A 24321-nucleotide genomic window follows, 5' to 3' on the forward strand; every position below is an offset into this window, starting at 1 on the left:
CCGTCGTTGTGTGAGTATGTATATGAATGGGTGAATGAGAAGCATCAATTGTACAGCGCTTTGGATAAAGGCGCTATATAAATGCCAACCATTTATGGGTCCTTGAGACAATAACTTCCTGTTCCTCTTGAGACGGGGCATATGTGGAATAAGATATCACGACAATAGCTCAAACGGAGCAGGAGATATGTCAAATTGTTGCTATTTCAATCGATTCCTATAGCGCCATCTTTTGGCCAATCATCTTTGTTTCTTGGCCGTTTGAAGTGACCCTCTATGATCCTGCCAAGTTTCATATGAATTGACCAGACGGTTATGCCCAAAACTGGAAAAGTGTGGAAAAATAAAAAATGTAAACAGAAAAATCAACATGGTGCCTTGCACCTTTGATGCTGGGCCCCCTAAAAAGCCTCTGCGTCTTGGATTAGCCTCATATGGAACAAACCATAATATGGTGGAAGGGGTTCTCGGCATGAATGGAGCAGGGGCCGAATCCTTACTGAGAGAATAATGGGCTTGATCCTCATCTCTTGACCTTGGACCTCTCAACCATCTGACATACCAGATCACCGTTGTATAGACAGGACTGTGCGGGAACACATAGCCCACTGGGGGCTCTATGCTGAGATGTCCACACTCAACAAATCATTATTTCTTTCAGATCCATTTCTTCTACAGTGGCTGACATGGCGTGCACCTTGACACCCTTCAACAGTTTCCTCTGTCTATTCTGAATCTGTAGTTCTTATGGAGTGTCTTTGTTAGCGCCTGTGTAGTTTGTTCTTTGCTCGTCCGTCTCTCTCTCTGGTTGTAGTCCCCACTTGTCCTCTGAACAGCGTGCTGGTGTGTGCAGGGGGCAAGTCTGTCTTCCGCCCCCTGAAACCAAATGGGGGGGTGGAGGGCGAGGTTCAGCCAGGGAAAGGGGTCTGGGTGGTGGGTGGCACCACCATTGGGTGTCGCGGCAGACACTCGGTATCCGGGGCCCGGAAGGTTCTAAGGCTTTAATGCGGACACGTTGGGAACAGCGGTGTGACAGAGAGGGAGGGGGTGGAGCGTGGTGCCAGCAGTCCACAGGACCGAGGCACTTCATCACCGCTTCCCAAATAGGTAATTAAAGTGCCACCTGCCGTGCGGCACCAGAGAGAGCTCCTTTAGCGAGACCAGCGCTGCTGGGCAGCTCCGCTCAATATTTTAATCAAAGCATTATCACTCATTTTTAAACCTCACCGGCTCCCCTGAACCCTGCTTTATTCATCACCGCTAAATGCCACCTTCGGAGAAAAGGGCAGAACGGGGAGGCGGGGATGGCTGTGTCCTTTCGGCTTTCCTGACGCACACCCCCACCTACTCGCATCGCGGCCCCACGAAGCAGCTTTTAAATTTACTACTGCGCTTCACTGGCATGTCAGTAAACATATCACTACTGTATGTTTGCCATTTCTCTTTTTTCCGACCGGTACCGGGCGAGGAGAATAGAAACTGGTGGCGGTAGGCGCTTTTGAAAAATCTACTCATTTGGCTCTGGTGAGGAGTGAAGCTCAATGCATTACACTGTTACAAAGAATGAGTGTGAGTGGAGTTTTCTGCAAACGTCGCCCAGACAACTTACCCGTCATATTCGTTCAGCTTGCATTCTTTCAGGACGGAGAGAGCGTGTCCCTTCCTCTGAGTAACTGGGGGAAGAAAAAAAGAAGAGTGGGCGTAAACGTATAAGCAGTGAAATCAGAAGGCTGGCAACAACTGCCTTTTGCACCTTTAACTAATGCTCACCGAGAGGCTGAAAGGAGCATATGGTGCTGGCTGAAAAGCAGAATTTATATTTGTGTTGTTCTTTTGCATTTTTAATCGAGGGAGGAGGACTTGTACAAGCAGCCAGCATGGGCATGGAACGCTACCCTTTCGCTACCCAAGGCGCAAGACGAGGTAATTGATGCTATGTACCACACTCATGTTGTGGTGAAGGTTCACTTTCAGTCACTGGCCAATTTAAAACCGGGCCCGTTGTTACACGGAGGGGGCCGTCAAATGACCCTGCTTCCAAAAAAGCAGATTTTGAGAGAGGTCAAGCTCTGCCTGCAGAGATTGAAGAGGTGACAGACACAGCTGGCTTCCAGCATGAACCCTGTGAGACTTTAAATTTAACATTTCAGGCACTTTTCAGTTACAGATGGTCGACATTTATTTTCAGAGACACATACCACATACCACATACCAAATATAAATTACATCAGTTTTGAACAACATTTCCCAGTTCCTTAGCCAATACTATATTTTAGCAACAACATACTGTATTTCAAACTTTTTCAACTGTTACATTGAGAGTCTGGAGTCCAAAATTTTGGTTTCAGTTTTGGTCGGTGGCACTGGATGGGGTGAACGGACATGCTGGGAGGGTGGCACAGAGGGGCTTTTTGGCTCCAGATCCGTTAGTTCATCTGGCACAGGTCTTTTAATTGTCCCAAGGGTGAGAACAAAAACAGCAGGACTAGCAGGTTTTAGTGTCTATGCACCCCGCCTCTGGAATACCCTGCCAGCTGACCTTCAAATTACAGACAACACTTACACAGAGGTTCAAGAAATAACCGAAAACCTATTCAGCGCAGCCTATTTTTAACAGAATTTAAATGGTTTCAACTGGATTTTGATTTCATGGTATTTATTTTGCTGTTAGTTTACCTTTGTTGTAGAACGTTTGTGGTTTCAAAGAAGAATTATATTGATGGATAGCCCCTTGAGATGAAACATCTCATTTTCAAGGGGGTCCAAAAACACAGATACACATACAGTACACAAACACATACCATACAACATACACAGGCTCACATTTACCCACTCACTCACGCATCCCACCCAATCAAGCCACATTAATTGATTTAGTTTTACTATTATTATTATTATTGAATATGTTGTATTTTATCTATCTGTTCAGCAGATTGAGTTGCTTTCCGTATAAAATGTGCTATATAAATAAAATGTGATAGATTGACTGAGCTGCAGCCCTTGTGAGTCCTCGTGATGCCATCACAGGTGGACCCTGCCACTCGGGAAAGGAAATGCCAGCGAGGTTTGGAAAGGGGGTGAGGGTGGGGGGAGCGGGGGAGGAAGACTGGCCTGCCGCAGATGGCACATATTCCAGGGCACCTCCACTAGAGCGATGGGCCCCAGCTGCACCTGCCCATCAAGCATCACCAGTGACCGATGTGACACTTGCAGGATTTATTTGTGCAAGAATGTGCATCATTACAGGCAAGAATACATTAATTTGCCATGTCTGTCTGTCCAAAATACCAGATTAATTTTGTAATAATTGTGTTAGCGTAGTCTATGGCAGAAACTATAGCATTTTAAGCTACTCCATTTCTTCCAGCTTTCCATTAATACAGGGAAACATCAACAATGAATTACACTCAATAATAGAGGCAATCTGGCTTCTTCATACTGTGGTCATTTGAAATTTATTTTTTGCTGCAGAAACCATGCATGTAATGAAAGATGCATGCAAGCATCCACTCACACCCACACACACACACACACACACACACACACATACACAAACACACACAAACACACACACAGTACGCACAAGCAATGCTAAATGTTCTCCACACATCGAATAAGATTGATTCACAAAATCCACAAAAAGAAATGTTGAAAAGGCACTTGTGTTGAAGCTGTCACATTTGATCTGCTTCAGCAAGTTCCTCGACAAAACCAATATTCATATTTTTATATTATATTAAACTGTTTTTCTAGATGTATGTACATGACTGAATATACAAAAGTGACTCACAGATACCAAAACAATTTCACAAATCATTGTTCCCATTCGATCATGTCATTTCTGTGTTTGACCTGAAGGGGGAGTGTCTGACAGTCAAAATAATGACCAACACAGTCACAGGAGGAGATCACATTTAACACTCAATCTGTCAATCAAAACTATGACTTAAGTGATTTGTAGACAGTTACTGGGTTTACTATGGAACAACACTGTGTGGAAAGCATCGGCTGTAATGAAGACACATATTACAGATCATAGTTTGCTATCCCCCGATGGTAGTGGCTTTGTGTCTTAAATACAGTTTTGAGCCTAAATACAGTTTTCAAAATGAGTAACAGGAATAATTTAATACTTGAGATCCAGGTTCCAGAGTATAATATTAAGGTTCCAGTGAAATATAAATCATGGATAGAAACACCTTGTAGATGCCAAACACCACCTACCTACAGTATATTCAGAATTTCATTTCTACTTAATGTACAGCATTTGGCAATGTATAAATAATTCCTCTCCAAAGAGATGGAAATCAAGCAGGTCTATTCTCCCAAACCAGGATTACATTTCCAAATTTCTCAATCGACTGAAGTTAAGCCATCACAAGTCTGTAGTTCAAGCCAAATGTAAAGTGTCTTCTCAGTTCTAATTCCATTTGTAGAGGCCAGCTCCTCGAATGAGATCTTTAATTTCTATTAGGCAAAGCACCTTTTAATGGTTCCATCTCAACCACCCCACCACCCCTGGGAGTGCATTACCAGAGAGAAGATTATATTACTGTTCAAATGGCTTTTGGAATCAAGTAGTGGAGTTCATTAGTGCCCAGATTGTGGGCTCTCCTTCCTGATGTGATACCTGCCAGTTGGGGCTGGTGGGAGGGACCTAGGGGTGGAGGGGCATTTGGGATTCCTACCTATACACCCCCTCCGCCCCCTTACCCGGCACCCCATCAGAACAGATGGAACTAGCTCCTGCTAATGGGTCAGGTTTCCCCATATAGCAGATTCTGCTCTTATCTGCGTAGAACACTTTAAACATTCCACACCATGACATTACAGCCACTGTGGCCACCCACGTACCACTGTATGCTCAAAGTATCACTGTATCCCCACCTAATGCAGCACTGATATGCTGATGCCGATACTGATATCATGTGCGAGTGATGAAGTGGCTAAATTAAATGCACTGCCAGACTGAGCAAACTACTTATTGAAATAAAAGACTCCGATGAAGACCTAGTGTCAATACACGTTGGTCTTTTTGCCTTGGTCTTGCCCATCCGAATAAAGGCTTTTCATCAATTATTTTCACCCTGGTTTTTTCTTCCTTGGTGCTGCACTCTTTGAGTTAATTCACTTTTTAGAGCCAGCTTTTTTAAAGGAACATTGCTTCATAGAAAAGTGCTATCTGTGTACTAAATGAGTTTAATATCAGGACGTGTTGACTTGTACGCTTTTCCTGATGCCGTGTATTACAGGTCCATGTGCTGGAGAGTGACCGTGGGGGGAGGGGGCTGAAGGCTGAAATGGAGGGGGGCCTGAGGGCAGACATTCCGTGGAAGATAACAGAGCTGGCCTGGGAGTCGTGTCTGCGGGAGAAGCCCATCGGACTCACGCTCAAGCCTTCTGGCCGCGTCCCTGTGGAGCACTAATGTGCCGACCCGAGCCACGAAGGGGGGCCGGAGGCTTACCTGTGACATCTGCCTTTATGTCGGCGAGCTTAAAGAGCGGCGCTACGTCGTCCCTGTAGAGCTGGTAGGCTTCCTTCCTGTGGCTGGTGGGATTTACAAACACTTTCAGAGATTTGGGTCTGTCCCGGTAACCTGCGACAGAGGGGAGAACAGAGTTATAATGCCTCCTGGAAAGGCCTTGCGGAGGACAGACTCACCCAAAGGCCACAGGCATCAGACTAGGCTCAATTTCATTTCGAATTCAAATACTTTTCTACGCTTTACTGAGCTTGTTCGGTGTATCGGAACCTCTCAAAAAGTGCAATCCCTGCCTTCTGGTCCTCTTGGTCGGCTCACTTGCATTAGGCAAGATCTAGTCGAGCACAGAAAAGCATTTGAATCCAAAACAATGATGTACTTGACCCAGGTACTGACAGGCATACGCAACAAGCTCCTCCATATTCTCCCCAGCATGTGGTGCCAGAGACACACACATTTTGCACTTCAATAGACCACTCATTGGTTCACAGAATGAAGCTTCAGTTCCACCAGTGGATACAATCATGTTCTGGCGTTTCCGGTGTCTTTGGTCCATGGAAGGCTAACCCTGCCCAGATAGGCTCTCACTTGCACCAGCAACATCACCAAGGTAGGGTGAGGGTCTAGGAGTCAAAGCTCAACAGGAGGTGAAGGATGGGTGGAGGTGGGGTTGAGGGGTGCAGGTAACAGCTTCACAAATCACAAATATAGTATGCTTACTGTAGATACAGTGATCTACAGTATCTGCTCTCATTTTAGTAGCATTTTGCCCTGAAAAATGATATGTGCTAACTTGGAAAATAATTTAGTAGCGCATCAACTAATGGGGATCCATCAGTGTGCTCCCACATTTTTAAACAGAAGAGCATGTGTGCTCCTTGGAAGAAAATGTTAGCATAGAGCCCTGCATACATACTTTATTGGCACGAGAGTAAAGCATCCATAGTTTATGAAACAAGATGGCTATGCGCTGTGCTATTAATGAATCGCTCTCCAATTTAAGTACACAGGGTGTAATTATGGCTTATTAAGGCACATAGCTCAAAGCGTGAGGTCGAGTTGATGGTTATGCATACATTCCAATGTTTCTACTGTAAACCCAGTGCATAACAGAGGGAGGAACTGTATACCCCAGGCACACCGAGGTCCGCAGCTGCAGTCAGGTGTTACTATGGTACATAATCCCAGGTCCATAATGAACCAGGCCTCTCCGCTCTCTATCATGGCCTGATAAAACCCCTGAAAGGCGATACAGGCAGCCCTCTGCCGTGGCGAGGGAGGGAGGGGGTGGTGGTTTGCAGTCAAAAGGAATCATCTTGCTCTTCTCTTCGTTTATTCTGGCTGTGGTTTTGCTCTAGTGCTGCAAAGAATCAGTGATTCAAAAACAAATAAAGGTAAAATGTTTAAAAAGACTACTTTTATATGGTACCCGATCACAATCCGGCCTGACGTCTAGTCTACACATTGATTTTTTTGGGTGACAGGGTCCGACTGTGATTTTGCACAAAGATCCCTTGCGCTTACTATTCCAGAAAACTGCCTTTGCCACCCCACAGAGGATGGTGTCAGTGATAAGGGCGAGTAGTGCATTTGGAATTTAGGAGGGTTCTTGCAGCCACCTGCCTGTGGGCTCTGGTTTCCGTTGATGGGATGTGCCATGTCTAGGTGACTCATTGTCCGATTACAGTTTTACTCCAGAGGACCATTAGGCCAGCTTAATGTCATATAGTGCTGTAAACACATCTGTTCGGCCTGCCCATTGCATAGAGGGGAGGTCCAGTGGCTGGGGCGGAGCCCAGATCGGCTGTGAAGCCCTGCAGAGGGTTCCCCTGGTAATGGGGTCACCACTACTCACAAGGTACTACATTTCCCATCATTCCTAGGAAAAGACATCTTGACCAAATTACAGGTCAAACCTGAAAATTAAGCCCTTCCATATTGGCAGTAACCTCCTTTTAATTGAAGGAAACAGGATTATTTTATTTAGGTTCCTAATCACAATGTGTCAGTATACACAAGCGCACTCATGGTTTTGATAACTGGTATTGTCTCTGAACAGTGCTTAGAAAATACCAACAAATGTTTATCAGTCATATCACTTTTATCACTCTGTAACTGTAATACAGAGGAAGGCTCCATTACACTGTCAGAGACATTGCACCAGACCAGATAAAACTGAAGGAGGCGAACGTCACATACAGCACATTATGGAAACTGCTTTCCATGCAATGCACTGTGGAACCCCACTGACACACGCACTATGTTCATTAATCCTCGGGAGCAGATGTCCTGTTCTTTCCATGGCCATCCCCGGTTAGCTGGCTGTGGTGCGACCATGAGCCCTTCTCGTCTTGGGCCAGGTTTTCAGGGTGTGGGAAATGTCAGGGCCTTGGAAAGCCAGATTTGGCAGGGTGGGGCAGCCAGGAGGGATTTTTGAGACATACAGGAGGTGGGGGGCTCCCTGGGGCCTTCAGCGTCCTGCTCCTCCTCCTCTTCCTCCTCCTCCTCCTCTTCCTCCTCCTCCTACTCCTCCTCCTTGTACTCCTGGGCACGTACTCTCTGTAGGGGCGCGAACACCCTGACATTTCCTTAGATCCTCTGCCAACCCGGGCATCTGGCTCCGTGTCAGGAACTGGCATTAGCGCATATTAGCGGTGGGAGAGCCCAAGATTTGGCCCCTCAAGCAGGCAGGGGCGAGGGCAGGGGGGTAGCATCATGACATAGAGTCTCTCTCACAGCCCTCTTGAAAGAATTAGGTGGTTGGTCAGTCAGACAATGAGTGTCAATGTTCCAGTTCTTTAAAGCAACAAAATAGTACAACATATTTTCATATAAAAAAAAAACACTGCACTAAAGGGTTTTTTTGGACTTCTGGATTGAACTAAAGCAAATCTGGAACATTATTTTCCATTCTGTCTTGTGAAATGGGTAGTGTTTGCATGTGTGTTGGCTCCAGTCTCCATTATCAGCAGGCAGATTAATGGAGCATGTTTTTAAACAGCTGATGCTTTGCACAATATGAAAACAGTTAAAGATAAAATAACACCATTATGTATTCATATTTCACCTTTAATAAAAATGGGTTTTCTGCTACTTAGAGCCGAGTTGTACTTACTTAATGTTGGCCCAACTAAAATATTTATTTTGGATCAGAAATTTCCAGAAATGGAACCCAACAGTTTGGCATTTACTAGTCTGTGAAATGAGTGCTGAAAGATTACATTATCGTGCATTTGCATGTTCTTAGATCTGTTTCTCATGCTGAGGAACAGCTCAGGAGGTGCAGACTCAGAGACACAGAAGTACTGTGGCAGCGTAATGGCTGTCGACACCTCCGACGCAAGACTGGGCCTGACAGACGGTAAAATGAGAGGGGTCTTCTGGGAATAGAATGAGAAACTGACGCTCTCAGTTCCGAGAAAGTAATAGCACTGTGATACCTCCGCTGCGGAAATGGACATCTGCCGAGCTCCTCCACCTCCACAGAGAGCTCCTCAAACAGACGGCCGCACTCCCTCCCTCTCTCCCTCCCTTCCCTCCGCCACCCGCTCCCTCCCTCCCCCGGTCCTATCGTGCCTCACTCTCTCGCTTCTTCTACTTTCCTTCCTTCCCTCTTTGCTCTCGTTCTTTTCTCCTCTTTCACTCCCTCTTTCCCTTCTCTGTTCATCTCACTCCCTCCCCTTTACTATCTCCCTTAATCCCTTCCCTCATCCACCCAACCCTCATCCACTTGCTATCTCCTTCTCCCACTTACTTGTTTGCTTCTTGATGCGTCAACTGTATCTCCCAGTCACCCTCCCATGCCCTCTGCTTCTTTCCCTCATTCCGTCTCTTACTCCGCTCTATCTGTTTTTCATTCACTGAGCCTTACACACAATTTCCTCTCTTTTCACTGAAATAAGTCTGTTTTAAAGTGAGTCTAGGAAAATCTTCGTTTTCTCTTGAGCAGAAAATGAACTTGTTTTAAGTTACTTTTTGCTTGAAAAGTGAAATTGCCTCCATTTCCAAATTGTCTCACCTCAGATTGGCAACTTTTTAGTTTCATTCAGCAAATAGTAATAGAAGTAATAGTAATAGAAGTAAGACGACTGTAAGTCTAAATATAAGAGAAAAGTACTTTTGCAGGTTTTGCAGTGTTGTTTCCTCTCTTATTACCTAGGCAGGGTCTCGATTCCCCTCATGCCCCTTCGCTGTTCAGAGCAGCCTGGCCAAGTTTCCATCATCCCCACTGCATGAGCTGATAGCAGCTGACAGGATGTGGTCAGGAACCATCACCATGGATGCACCAAGTGACTGAATGGAAAACCCACCTGTTAATATGTAACACTCTGTAATCAAATGCCGAAGCCATGTGAACTCATTCAGAAGCCAAGATCACTGTTTGCGTGCACAGCTGCCACTGATGGATATTGACCGCAGATGGATATTGCTAAAGCATCGTTTGATGCATTTTTTATTTAGGCTATCCACTATATACTCAAAGAGCACTTTATTAGGAACACCTGTACATCTATTTATTCATGCGGTTATCTAATCAGCCAATTGTGTGCCAGCAGTGCAATACATAAAATCGTGCAGATACAGGTCAAGAGCTTCAGTTAATGTTCACATCAACCATCAGAATGGAGAAAAAAATAACAGTGGAATGATAGTTGGTGCCAGACAGGGTGGTTTGAGTATCTCTGCTGATCTCCTGGGATTCTCACACAAAACTGTCTCAGGAGTTTGCAGAGAATGGTGTGAAAAACATAAAACATCCAGTGAGCAGCAGGCAGAACTGCCACTGGAGAATGGACAAACTTGTCAAAGCTGACAGGAAGGTGACAGTAACGCAAGAAACCACAAATTACAACAGTGGTATGCAGAACACCGTCTTCGAACAAACAACATGTCAAATCTCTAAGTGGAAAGGCTACAGCAGCAGAAGACTTAAGTAAAAACATTCAAATAAAGTGCTTACTGAGTGTACATATTCACAAATGCACTGAAATAATCACATGGCATCATGACCCAGCACATGTAGACACAAGCATGAATTTGGGAATTAGTATTAACCAACAGAGAAGTTCACAAAATAATGCAAACAGCTGCAAGCTACAGTATGTCCTATTCCAACCCACACTTGAACTTTGAGATGATGCTCCAGCAATGAAAGCTGTAACCTTCTGGGCTGCCTCAAGATTCCCTTTCTCTCCATGTTTTTGTCTCAGCTCTAGAGAAATGGACCCATCAATCTCTGAAAAGGGGCCTCAGAAACATGTGATCATTGCACAAAGGTAATCGGGAGAGCATCCCAAGCCATACAGATGCCACAAACTGGTGTGATTTCAATTGTGCTCTGAACTAGCACATTAGCAGCCATTGGGTTTAACCAAGTTTTAAGCACCATTGCCATGGCGCCTCATGGTGTGCATCAAGATCAGCTGAGGATACTGAGTAACAGCACCACCATTCAGAAACCATTTAATTTTTCTCTGAAAAAAAAGAAAGGCTGAGCTTTTCCTTCTACCTTTTTATCTCATGTTGAATCCTTAGAGTATATAATTCCTTTGTTTTTGCTTAACACTGAAGACAATTGAGTTTGAGGTCAAAAGATGTAAATGAGATGACAGATCCAGATTTCTGGTATTTTTATCTAGATTTGTTTTAAGAACTTTGAACATATCACCCTTTGTATCAGACCACCCAAATTTTACGTGAGGAAAAGTATTGGAACATGTCACTGATGGTATTTCGGATGTGGCCCACATGGGTCCTGTTTCATTGTTTGGTTAAACAATAAATAGTTCTGAATTTAGCCTTGGGTTTTGCCTTGGATTTTGTCTGTGAAGACTGCATTTGTGACAGAGGTGAAGGTATCTCAATCAACCATTCTCAGAGAGCAGCAATATAGAGGCAATACCACAAGATGTGAACCATTCATCAGTAGTAAGAATCGGAAAGGCAAGATTACAATTTGCAAAGAAGTACAGAGATGAGCCACAAATGTTCTGGAACAAAGTTTATGGGGATTGATGAGACCAAGATTAACCTCATGACTTGGGCTTGCATGGCTATGTGGGCTCACTTATCTCTTTTGATGATGTAACAGCAGGATGAATTCAGAAGCCTACAAAAACATTCTGTCTGTCAACTCCGGAGAAATATGTCCAAACTAATTGGGAGGAACTCACACTGCCAACACAAGAACGGACTTCATTATGGAGAAAAAGTGGAAGGTTTTAGACTGGCCAAGTCAATCAACAGGCCTTAACCTAATTGAAATAGGCTGCAGTAAAAGCCTAGAAAAGCATCACAAAAGAAGAATGCAACAGTTTGGTGATGTCAATGGGTCACAGGCTTGATGCACTTATTGCAAGAAAGGGTTATGCTACCAAGTGTTTTCATTTACTTAAATGCTCTCTGTTCCAATACTTTTGCTAACCTAAAAATTGGATGGTCTGATACCAAAAGTGCTATATTCTAAGGAGTTTAACAGGAGGTGTAAAATAAAGGAAATAAAAGCTGCAATTCTGAACTCTGGTTTTGTGTTAATCTCTTATCTAAACCCAAATGTATTCACGGTATTGAAGAAACAAAGGAATTGGCCTTGCTGTTCCAATACTTTTGGAGGGGACTGTAGAGACAGCGGTAGAGACACCAATAGAAACCAAAGGGAAAAAAATATTCCACACAGCAGCAGTTTTGCTCATTTGCGCATGCTCATTTGTGTCCTTGGTCATATGCACAAGGAAACGCAGGGTAAATTATGTGCCTCGGTGGATGAACCTACAAAAAATGCCTGGGCAGTTGCCAAATGAGGGCACATCGATTTCACGTCAGAGCATTTTTCCGCGAAATGAAAACATCTTTATGTTTGTGTGAGCTAGTGATAAAAAAATTGCTCAAATAATTAAATAAATGTACAAAACATTTAGCCTGGATTGAACATCAGTTTATGAGCAGGATTTTTTTATTTGCTGTCAAACATGAATGGAGTCCAATAGGAAAATAGGCTTTTTGAGCAAAAATATAGGTATCACTAGGGGGCGACTTCATATCAACTGGTGAAACGAATAGCTCAGAAACTGGCCCCTTGGTTGAATCTTTTGTGAGAGAGCATCAGCTGGGACACACCCTCCATTGTGCGACGCTATTTGAGGCCCCCTGGGAAACGTGGGCCCACGTCCGCCGGACTGGCATAATAGGCGAAGACTGGTGGAGCTCCTGGGAGCCAGAGTGCCGAATGTCCCCTGGGGGGAGAGGAGCTCAGGCGCCACTGGCTTAACAGCCTATAAAACAACAGGGATAATCCCCCCCGCGGAGACAAGGAGAGGGAGCGCCATCTTTTATTCACCATTGTGAGGGGATATCAAGGTATAATTTAAGCTGTCGTTCATGTGCGGTGACATGTGGTGCGGGCAACGCATTTCCCAGGTCGGCTAATGTGGGAACCTAATGTAGTGCAAGGTGCAGGCACGTCTTTGTTAATCAGGCCTTGATTGTTTCAGGAAAACAGCCAGATAATTACGAGGAAAGGTGAGCGGGGGAGAAGAGTGGTTTCGCACCACCTCGCGATCGGAGTCAATCTCTCTGAGCAGCGTTCCATGTCCCCGACGCTCGTCTCAGGTCGAGTGTCGTTTGCAAATGACTCGAAGTCAAACCATGGCTCAAACCAAACTCGTTCAGGCTGTTTGGTTTGATAACTAGTGTAATGCTAATATAAATGACCTTAGAAAAGCTATTCATTCTGTTGTTTCAAACATTTTCTTTTCAATCGGATAATAAATATAACTGGCCCCTTGAGGCATCATATCTCAATTATGGTAATGATTTAATGTAAAGAGCTAAGTAGCCACAACTCTTGCGTGCTGCATTCACACAAAAGGAAAGGACTTTCACACTGACAGCCCTGGATTTGACCAAGTTTTACTGTACATTTCCCTGAGGAAAAAGTGCAGGGATAAAGGCTTACGAATACAATAGACCCAGGGTAAAAGGTGCTTGTGTAGGAGTCTGTGAAAAGAGAAATGGCATCTTCTAATTCCCTATGAGCAACAGGGTTGCTAAGCAATAGACCTAAACCAGGGGGGCTTTTTATTTTTACAATGCATTAACAGTGCTGACTCAGTTTCACAGGGTTAAGCAACGCGGCAATAATGCAGCTACAGCATTACTGTGTGCTCAGACTTCATTAAACATAGGAGGTCAATTAATGCACATGCAGTATGTTGGGTGTCTTCAATGGTGGATTTCCAGAAATTTCTTCAATGCTATTGAAATGAATGTGAGGAACACCATTGTTTTAAGGCTGGGATTAATACAGATTAAGACCCCATTTTCTCCAAAAACTCCTTTAAAGATATATGCGCTATCTTCTGGTAATCCAGTGGGTTTTGAGTCATTGGAGCGACCCAGAGGATGAGCCCCTTCTCAAGACTCTGCTCCTGCAAACCAGACCATCTTCCCCCTCTCCGGCTGCTGGACCTCTCAGGGTCGAGAGGAGGACACCTGCCACATTTGGGGGGACAGTGGCCCTTGGATCGCACACTCGTCTGACTTGGCATTCATCTTTGTAGAAGGACAGATAATTACAAAACTCCAGGGTGGCTGGAATCAACCTGTTCTTCCACAGAGCTCTGGCGGGTCCCTATGGTCCATGCCTGGTCTTGGCAGCCAGAGCCCACGGGTCACGGCACAGCACAAACACCGCACAATGACACGGCCATCAAGCAAGCAGGTTTCTCAGGTTTCTCTTTTGTGAGATGGTTTTGTTTTGATCAAACTATTAGGACCCTCGTGTTTTCTGTGTAATTATTTAAAGAAGAACAATTGGGTGAGTGTTCTTTTGGTTCATAACCGTAAACTCATAGCTTTCAGCACATTAATATATATAGATCCTGTATTATTAGAAATTAGCAATCCACTAAGATTTTTATAATTTTATCATGGGTTTACAATTTACAAATTATTAGAACTAACAGGCGCCATGTTATTTGACTGGTTTGACAAGGAAGTAATACAATCCTCCACAAAGAATGTGACAATGATAAAATGCATTTAATGCAGTCTCACATACACCCTCAGAAAAATTACTGAAAAGTTATTTGGCTCATCTCCATCCCTTTTTAGTTCTTTATGGACACCTCTATCATAGGTGTGAAGTGTGAAAGCTCACAAGATCCATTTTGCCTGACAAAGAACCCTTGAATTGGATATGGTTCCTCTATGGAGCCATTCTCAGAGCCATTTTTCTGAATGTGGGGCCTGGATGTACATTGAATCTTTTTTTACTGAACACAACTAAAACTTTCATGATAAAATGAATTGTCCTGTATTGTATCTCAACATCTTGGCCCAGACTGGTGTAGCCCTTGTGAGGTGTGGTGAAACGTACCATTTAGGATCTCCTTCAGGTGCGTGAACCAGACCTGGCAGTGGTCTGCACTCATGTTGTTGAGATGAAGGGCCTTGTCCTTGAGTTTGAGGCCCTTCCTCACACAGCAGAAGAGGGTGAGCCCCAGGAGTGTGCCACCCATCTGTTGACCAATGGAACGACGCTTCTTCACCTTCACTGCAAACACTTCTCTCAGCTCCAAGTGCTCCTCCTGCTTGTGAGAGTCCGGTTCACCTGGAGCGGCAGAGACGTGGAAAGAGTCAGACGTGCCTTCAAGATAGCAAACGTTAGCTAACGTTAGCTATTGTTTGCCAACATATTAAAACTTTTTTCTGTTCGCCACGGACATTAGCTAACGTTAGCGAACAGTTTGAAAAGGTAGTACGTGCCAAATAGAAATGACAGCTGATGGGGAAAATGCAGACACAATGTAGCCTCTGTAATTCTGTTTGTGAAGTCATCTGCAGAAACTAGTCACTGACACATCCCCGCGTCGCTCCTGAATAGTGCTTCAGGTGTTAATTATTATGGTGAGAATTATTTCTATGGTGAGCTCACCAGTGCTTTCTTTTTTCTTAATGATGTTCCGAACAGTTTATTTTGGTAAGCCTATTGTTTGGCCTATGGCTGTTATGATATATATATATATATATATATATATATATATACTTCAATCAAAGTAATATTTGTTCTTAAATTAATAAATCACAGATAAGCACAATGAATGAGCTAGCTGCCATTGTTAGACCCAAATAGAATACATTTGTATTCAAAAGGCATTGATGGCGAACTTAATGGAATGTTTATTTAAAATCGTTCAGCAGTAACTGTTTGCTGGAAACATAGTTTGCTGTGAACGTTTGCAGTCTTGAACGCATGTCAGGTCTCTGTGTATCCACTTGCGTATGTATGTATTTAGACCGTGGTACAATTTCTGTTGCTGTGGCTTTGTAATCCAGTTTGTAGGATTTGAAATGAAACCATGAATATTACATTCTTACATTACATGTACCATATGTACTGGTCCCAGTCATGCACCTTAGCCACTTCGCAAAAGGCTACCCGATGAGGTTAATGTACCCAAATGTACCCATATGAGGTTAAAGTACAGACAGTCACCTTTCAATTTGAGGGTATTTACATCCTTAATGAGTGATCATTGTGGGAATTACATCCCTTTTTATACATTGTCCCCCCATTTTATGGGACCAAAATTAATTGGACACTTGGCTTCCCAGCTGTTTCTTATTAGTGAGGTTTATTCATTAACTGCCTTAGAGCATGAAGAAGCAAGCTTTCAGTATCTAGTCTTGATTCTGACAGCCTTTGCAGTCTGTTATTGGTGATTGGTGTGACCAGAGTTGTGCCAATGACAGTCAGAGACATAGGGGTGGGGAGTGATCCATTAGGCCAAACAACAGGCTTATCAAAACAAACTGTTTGGAACATCATGAAGAAAAAAGAAAGCACTGGTGAGCTCAGTAATTGCAAAGGAGCTGGTAGGCCAAGGAAGACTAGTTGATGACCAAAGAATTCTTGCTAAAATGCCCAAACACCTAAAACACTATTCAGGAGCGACGCGTGGATCTCAGTGACTACTTTCCACAGATGACTTCACAAACAGAATTACAGAGTCCACATTGTATAATACAAAGCAGTAGGTAACTGCAAAAACAGGATGGACAGGTTACAGTTGGCTAAATAAAGAGCCCGTAGAGTTCCTGAAAAAGGTATTGTGGACAGATGAGACCAAGGTTGACTGCAGAGTGATGACAAGAGCAAAGTGTGGAGGCAAAAAGGAACTGCCCAAGAACCAAAGCAAATAAAATCCCCGCCTCATCTAAGAAACATGTTTGTGGGGGTGTTATATTTTCTGAATGCTTGGCAACCGCATGAGCTGGTTCACTTGTCTCTTACTGAGAAGTGATTGAATACACCTGACCAGTCAGAAACAGGTAAGAAGCCAACTGTCTAATTACTTATGGTCCCCGTAAATTAGGGGGGACTGCATATAAAAAGCCTGTAATTCCTACACACATCACCCAATATGGATGTAAATACCCCAAAGTTAGAGCTGACAGTCTGCACTCTAACCTCATATTCACTGTTTAATTTCACATTTCAAACTTGTAAATACAATAGTATACATGTGTGTATGTGTGCATGTGTGTGTATGTGACAGAGAGGAGAGAGTGACTGAGAGAGTGAGAGAAAGAGAGACTCTGAGAAGCTCATGTTAAGCTCCTTACTGCCTTTTCTGCAGTTAACGAAAATACTTAGCAGTACCAACAAATTCAGCATTAGACATGTTTTTTGTGAAGATACTATGCCAGCCTGCACTGTTCTCTGCACAGTACACTCTGGGTCTCCTGCTTTCTTGCACCTTCCTGCTGAAAACAATTAATATAATATTGTATCCCATTAAGCTCCATTTAGGATGCTTTTCAAGAAGGCATTAAAGGCTCCACACTTGCGCACACACACACACCCTGACTCCAGCGCTAACTACGTCTGCACTTCCTCATGTAGAACCCTCTGTTCATTAGGGGCGCCCTGGTCGCACCTCCGTGTTTCAGAACATTAACTGTCCTCTCACATTACTTAGCAGACACCCGCCGCCATCTGCTCATGTTCAGGCTGAGGTTTAGCCGTGGTTCTGGTTATATTGCTATTTATTTAACTTTGGAGACCTTTCACCATTGTGGCATTCGGAAAACAAAAGAATCCATTTAATTACAGGGAATAAAGACAACCTCCCTCGACAGAGCATTTGGCAGACAGGGACGAGCAAAACACTCCTGTTTTAAGTACAGCATGGAGGAAAACGACTCTGGTGCTCAGCGAGACCGGGTGAATAGAACAGGGCAGAGAGGATCATTCCCCACCCCGCCCCCCATACCAACTGCGCCTCCCCCTCCCCCCCTGCTCCTCCCCACTACAGTAAGCCGGCACCCTGTCCGAATCAATCTTGGCACATCTGCCTGATGCCAACCGTAAACAGGATTAGAGGGGGATTTATCTGTTTGATGCTAATTGTGTTCACACTTTTTTTGCACATGTCCACCCTTTCAGACATCGCCATTTGAGATTAAGTCTTCCTCGTGCTTCCATTTGTGTTCAAGTAAAGAAAGGAAACTTCCCATGTTTGGGCACTATTGGGGAAATACAGTAGTCATGAACTTCCTCCTGCACTTAAGAGGAAAGTAACTCAGTTTGAATGCACTACACGCTGTGAGGAAGTGCTGAAACAGACACGATGGATCAGAGTGCAGTTTGAAGTCCTTGTTTAGCAGGACTATAATTTTTCTGCTTGTGAAATCCTGCATTTTGTTAAGATTTTATATTGCATGCAGTTCTTATGATCAAATTTTCACATGGTTTCTGCCTTATTATGTAGTTATTTTTTCATTTAAATTCACTATGTTATGTCTGTACTTTTATTGAAGTGTCATCTGGCTACAATAATTATCCAATAATCATATTAGCATTATTTACTATTAAAAAAATATATATATATTTTTTATTACCACAGTTTTAACCTTTTTGTTGATTTTTAAATGCCACTTCTTTGATGTTGTTTAGTTGTTAGCAAATATCCTTGATAGTAGAAAGCATAATGTACTATTTTGTTGTAATACTATTTAAGGAAATTGTGTTTAGCTCAGTTAAATAGAATGTTTTGCTTGTGAAAAAATAACAAATGCAGCAGTATCAAAATAGACAATAGCACAAAAAAAGACTTGCACAGGTGGTGGAAACAAACCCCTAGGGGGTTTTATCAAGTAATAAGTAGGAGGATAGGAGATTGTGGTCAGCACTTAGGCATATGTGAGCACAGTTTGGATCAAATTTAATCTGATTTAGAGTAATACAGGAGATTGTAGAACTGAACAGAGACTTTTAGACATATGGTTAAATTTGAATTTCAGGACTGGAGCTCTCGTGAAGCGTGCCTGAGTGCAAGTGGTTTATGTCACATGATTCTAAGAGAGATTTGTGATCTATTCAATCACTCTAATATACACGCTGTTGCAGCAAGACAGATGTTTAACTGTACCCCTTGGACCGTCATTGCATCTTCAGTTCATTCACGTTTTACTGTTGTGAGACTAGAGAATTGCTAATGACACAGAACTGTAAAGTGATATAAACCTGTATATTTTACATCTCAGACTGTAGTAACATGCTGTTATTGTATAATAATATTTTCTCCAGTGACAAAGAATAATAATAGTGGGAATTTCACATTGCTAATAATACTTATTATTACAATTCAGTAAATTATAAATACCATGAATGAATGTGTACCAACACAAAAACTGAATGGAAGATCATGGCCTTTTCTACATGTAGATCACAACATGCTAAGTCCACACTCAGAAATTAGCCCTTATCTCAAAGTGATTGGAGGTGGTTGAGAAATGGGCTTCTTGATTTCAGTTTTTTTTAAGATTCTAAAATGCTCCTCTTTTTTACTGAATTAAAAATCTAAAGCATGAAATGAATCACCATTCATCTTAATTATTGTTGCAAAGGTCATATTTTGTCAATGCAAAACAAATTCTGGAATTCATTTTGATGATCATCAAGCTTAACAAGCTGTCTTAATCTTTTAGTGGAAGAAAGACAAATCTCAGTTGAATCCAAGCTTATAAAAACAGTAAATGTATATCATGGGTCAAATTGACACTGAGTTGGCTATTTAATGCAGCATGGGAGGGTGACAGAGTAGGTTTGGTTGTGTTGTTCACATTTCAATTTAAAAGCTTGTTCTCTTTTTTGATGTCAAGGAGTACAAGTTAGATGTTGAGTGTTTTTTATCTTTGCCCTGTGTCTCAGCGCCGGGAAAGCTGATCTCCCTGCTTGTAGAGTGTGTCTGGTTGAGGACAGACAAGTTTAGTTTGACAGAAGTTTCCCCATATGTGCAGGAGACATAATGAACAGGATCGATAGGACATGTCAGAAGACACCATGGGTTACTTGACACTCGATCTTGTTTTGCTCCGAAGGTCTTATCTATCGCTATAGTCCACCATTTCATGCATCCCATCCACAGTGAATGTACAACAACCACATGTTTTTATATTCATGGGCTGTGTTGCGCACGGGCTAGATTTTTATGTAACATAAACGCACCGTGTTCCAAATTAGCTCACCAGGTTCTGAACAGTGCAACTTTCATGACAAATGACTAAATAAATATCTTCCAGATCAGCTTTGGTTTTTGGTTTGGTTTGTGCAAAGTATAATTCCTTCCGTTTTCATAAAAACTTGGTATGAGTCACATACGTAGTCCATTTCAGCATACAATGACATGGTAATAGTGCTTCACTGTAACATTGTGGTGGGGAAGCTGTTGCTAATGAGAGACTATGAACCGGGCAGGATTTGACAGCGGTGTTTGGACCATTGTGAGCTAACACGGTCTCACGAACACAGGGACACTGTGCAGTTATTTGTAATTTTTTCAATAATTATTGGTCCAGTTCACACCAATCAAAGTGTTTTAGTGTCTGAGATAGTAAATAACCACCCATAATCATAACCACAATCCTCAGGAGTATACTTTACACTATAGACTGTATTTCACATGAGAGTAGTGCTTTTCATTTGAGTATATTTAGTTCATAAGTACATTAGTGTGTAAGTACATAAGATGTGCTTTTGCAGTACAATTTTGCAAGACATGCTGTGACAGAAAAGAAAGATTAGGACATTAAAATGTCAATTGCATGTTAATGTCTCCTAATCAAACAGGAGCAAAGGTTCAGCTGCTTCTACTGACATTATGTTTTACAAGAGGCACTGCTCTCTCGTGCTTTTTACACACACACACACACACACACACACACACACACACACACACACACACACACACTCACACACACACACACACACACACACACACACACACACACACTTTATTAGGTACTTATTAGACTTAATATAATAAGACTTATTGTGGTATGCAGAGCATCTCTGAACATACAACAAATTGATCCTTGAAGTGGATGGGCCACACCACACCAGATTCCACTCCAGTCAGCTAAGAACAGGAAACTGACATGATCATGATAGGGTCAGAATTTGACATCAACAGAATGAATCAATGGATCCACCATGTCTTGTGTCAACAGTTCACGCTGCTTGGGGGAGTATAATGGCGTGGTGAATGTTTTCTTGGCACACTTTTGGCCCCTTAATACAAATTGAGCATCATTTAAATTGCACAGCCTACCTGAGTACCCGCAGCTGACCATGTGCATCTCTTTCAGATACTGTAGCTACATCCCGCAGGATAATGTGCCATGCCACAAAGCACATCATCTCAAGCTGGTTCCATGAACATGACAATGAGTTCAGTTTCAGCCACGACAGCAACCTTGGAAAGTGGTGGAAAGGGAGATTCGCAGCAAGTGTGGGATTTCATGTCAATCATGTCAACATTGACCAGAATCTCTAAGGAATGTTTCCCAGCACTTTGTCGAAACCATGCTACTCCCATTCAGGCTGTTCGGGGGGTAAAAGGAGGTGGTACCCAGTACTAGAAAGGTTTACCTAATAAAGCGGTCTATATATTTCAAAAATGTATTTTATATATATGAAAAATATAAAAACATTTACAGCAATTCCACATTTGCCCGTTGCACAACTGTACGTAACATACTGCACAAAGCCTCCCTTGCTCATCAAAGTGAGAAAAATCCCAGCTTTACTGATGCAAACGGTGGTCTCCTGCCTGGCGGGTGTCAGCTCCGCGCAGATATGAGGCTGATTTAAACTGACGAGATGGGAACGGCCCTTCATTTGGGTCACAGCGAGCAGTCCTGAGATTAAATAAAACCGTGCAGTCTGTTAGAAAACTTTATTGCTTCCAGATGGATACAAGCTTCCTCCTCAGTGCCGCTCCAGCAAGCGGCAGCCGTGGGGGGCAGGGGGGGCGGGTGGGTGTTGTGGGGCTTCATATCATAATGCAATTAATGAATGGACAAAACATATCAATTCTAAACCCATCCCCAACACAGGAGAGATCTAATATCCACAGTATGTTAGATTCATGATGGAGAGTGGCACGAAGATAATGATCTTTAAGAGAGAATAATGCACACACTCACAAAATATGTCAGGCGTATCCTTGATAAATATGAACCGCAAAACTTTGTGCAGGCCTGTATGTTTACTTAAACGTATAAACTTGCCTCAGCTTGAATACCAGATCGAATTCAGAAACACCGATAGGTTTGTGCACAAATGTGAGATATCTTAAAATGTCCATATTCGGCACAATCAGAGCTTTCCTGTCCGGGCGGATCCGTCTTTGTTTCACCTCACCCGAAACCCGCTGCCGATGCCCACGGTGCTCTAGCGGATGAAGCTAACGCCGGGCACTGAAAACTGTCCAAGCGCAATAAATTCTCTGCCAGGTCCACATGCTGCTCTTTGCCCCATGTTGTGTGGGGGCCATGTGGTTCTCAGTATGGCCCCTGAGACCATATTTTCCACCTGTGCCTGTAAAGGCCTGCCTGCTCTGCCTGACGCACCCAAAACCCGCTATTCACATTTATTGCCGCTTTCCAGGAGGGAGATAAAACACATTCTGTTTGCTTTCTGTCTCCAGACTGGCACTGTGCACGCCCGTTTACAGAAGAAACCTAAGGCAGGGTTTCTTTTTATGCTCTTACTGTGAAAACTACACTTACAGTACCCACAAACTACACTACCCATCAAGATAATTGCAGAGTGATGTCATTAACTGCTTTGAGAAAGGGGCTCCCCGAGTCCCAAGTGGTTTAGTTGGAAAATAAAGAGCTAATTGTAAGGCTAACCATTTGGCACAAGCAAGCTCTTCATAAGTGCACTTTATCATGTAGCACTTCAGCTAGGCTACAAATCTCTGTGAACTGGGGTAGGTGGCAAATAAGGGTATAGTACTGGCAATTCAAATTCAGAGCTAACATTAGCCGCTGTACATCAATGGAAATGCAAAACATGCTTAGCAAGGTTAACACAAATGTTAAGGACAAAGAAAAGGTTGATATTTACCTGAGAGAAGCATTACTATTCTATGATCCACGAATGGTAGTTGTGTATTAAATATTCACTCAGCAAATGCTATGCACAATGCACTCCATTTTTGTTCATTCTCATTGTTTTAATTGCAGTCTCCCACCTGGCCCTGTGCACCTCACCCCAGAGGCTCAGGTGTTTTAAAATAGCATTACGTGCTCAGACATAATGAGTTACTCTTTATTGTAATAATAATACAGTGCTTTGTCAGCCAGATTATCCTATACCAGAAAGGAGCCAATAATATGAATGATCAAAAATATGTGTGCAGAAATGTGTACATTCATTGATAAAAAATAGGCAGAAAAAATGCAAATACACAGTAAAATATCCAGTGTTAACTGGACTAATCATGCAGATATGGGTCAGGAGCTAGAGATAATGTTCACACTAACCATCAGAATGGGCAAAAAATGTGATGTCAGTGACTTTGACCATGGCATGATTGTTGGTGCCAGACAGGCTGGTCAGAGTATTTCTGTAACTGCTGATCTCCTGGGATTTTCACGCATACCAATCTCTAGAATCTACTCAGAATGGTGTGAAAGACTAAAAACATCCAGTGAGTGGATGGATGTTGTTGATGAGGTCAAAGGAGAATGACTAGACTGGTTCGAGCTGACAGAAAGGCTCCGGTAACTGAGTTAACCACTGTGTACAACAGCAATGAGCATAAAAGCATCTCAGAATGCCCAACACCTCTAACCTTGAGCCAGATGGGCTACAACAGCAGAAGACCACATCGGGTCAGTCAAAGCCGAGGCTGCAGTGAGCACAGGCTCATAAAAACTGGACATTTGAAGACTGGAAAAACGTTGCCTAGTCTGATGATTCTCAATTTCAGCTGAGGCATACAGATGGTAGGGTCAGAATTTGGCACCAACAGCATGAATCCATGGACCCAACCTGCCAGTCTAACATGAAAATGCACCATGTCACAAAACAAAAGTCATCTCAAACTGGTTTCATAAACATGATAATGAGTTCAATGTTCTTCAGTGGCCTTCCCAGTCACTGGATCTGAATCCAATAGAACACCTTTAGAATGTGGTAGAACGGGAGATCCACAGCATGGATGTGCAACAGACAAATCTGCAGAAATTGTGTGATGCACTCTTGTCAACATGGAACAGAATCTCAAAGGAATGTATGCAATATCTTGCGGAATCCCTGCCACAAAGAATTGAGGCTGTTTTGAGAGCAAAGGCAGGCTCTACCCAGTATTAGTATTACTAATAAAGTGCTCAATGAGTGTATATTTGCTTCTCACACACTGGAGGAAGCATACATTATACTTGTTGAAATATATTAACTAGCAGGCTGACAAGAACAGCACCAAAAAATTTGTAAAAAAAGAAAAGAAAAAAAAAATAAAACATGAGAAGGAAAGATGTT

General features: G+C 42.9%; 1 protein-coding gene across 2 annotated transcripts in view; it reads right to left on the reverse strand.

Moving 5' to 3' along the window:
- Positions 1 to 24321, reverse strand: part of cerkl (ceramide kinase-like) — a 50674-nt gene that overhangs the window by 19375 nt on the left and 6978 nt on the right. For both annotated transcript variants that reach the window (XM_061235273.1, XM_061235272.1), the window contains exons 2-4: positions 14860 to 15093; positions 5466 to 5597; positions 1610 to 1673 (exon numbers count right to left, since the gene is read on the reverse strand). In XM_061235273.1, coding sequence (XP_061091257.1) covers positions 1610 to 1673; positions 5466 to 5597; positions 14860 to 15093 — 430 coding nt within the window. The remainder of the gene's footprint in view (positions 1 to 1609; positions 1674 to 5465; positions 5598 to 14859; positions 15094 to 24321) is intronic.

This window comes from Conger conger, chromosome 3 (assembly GCF_963514075.1).
Source record: "Conger conger chromosome 3, fConCon1.1, whole genome shotgun sequence".
Lineage (NCBI taxonomy): Eukaryota > Metazoa > Chordata > Actinopteri > Anguilliformes > Congridae > Conger > Conger conger.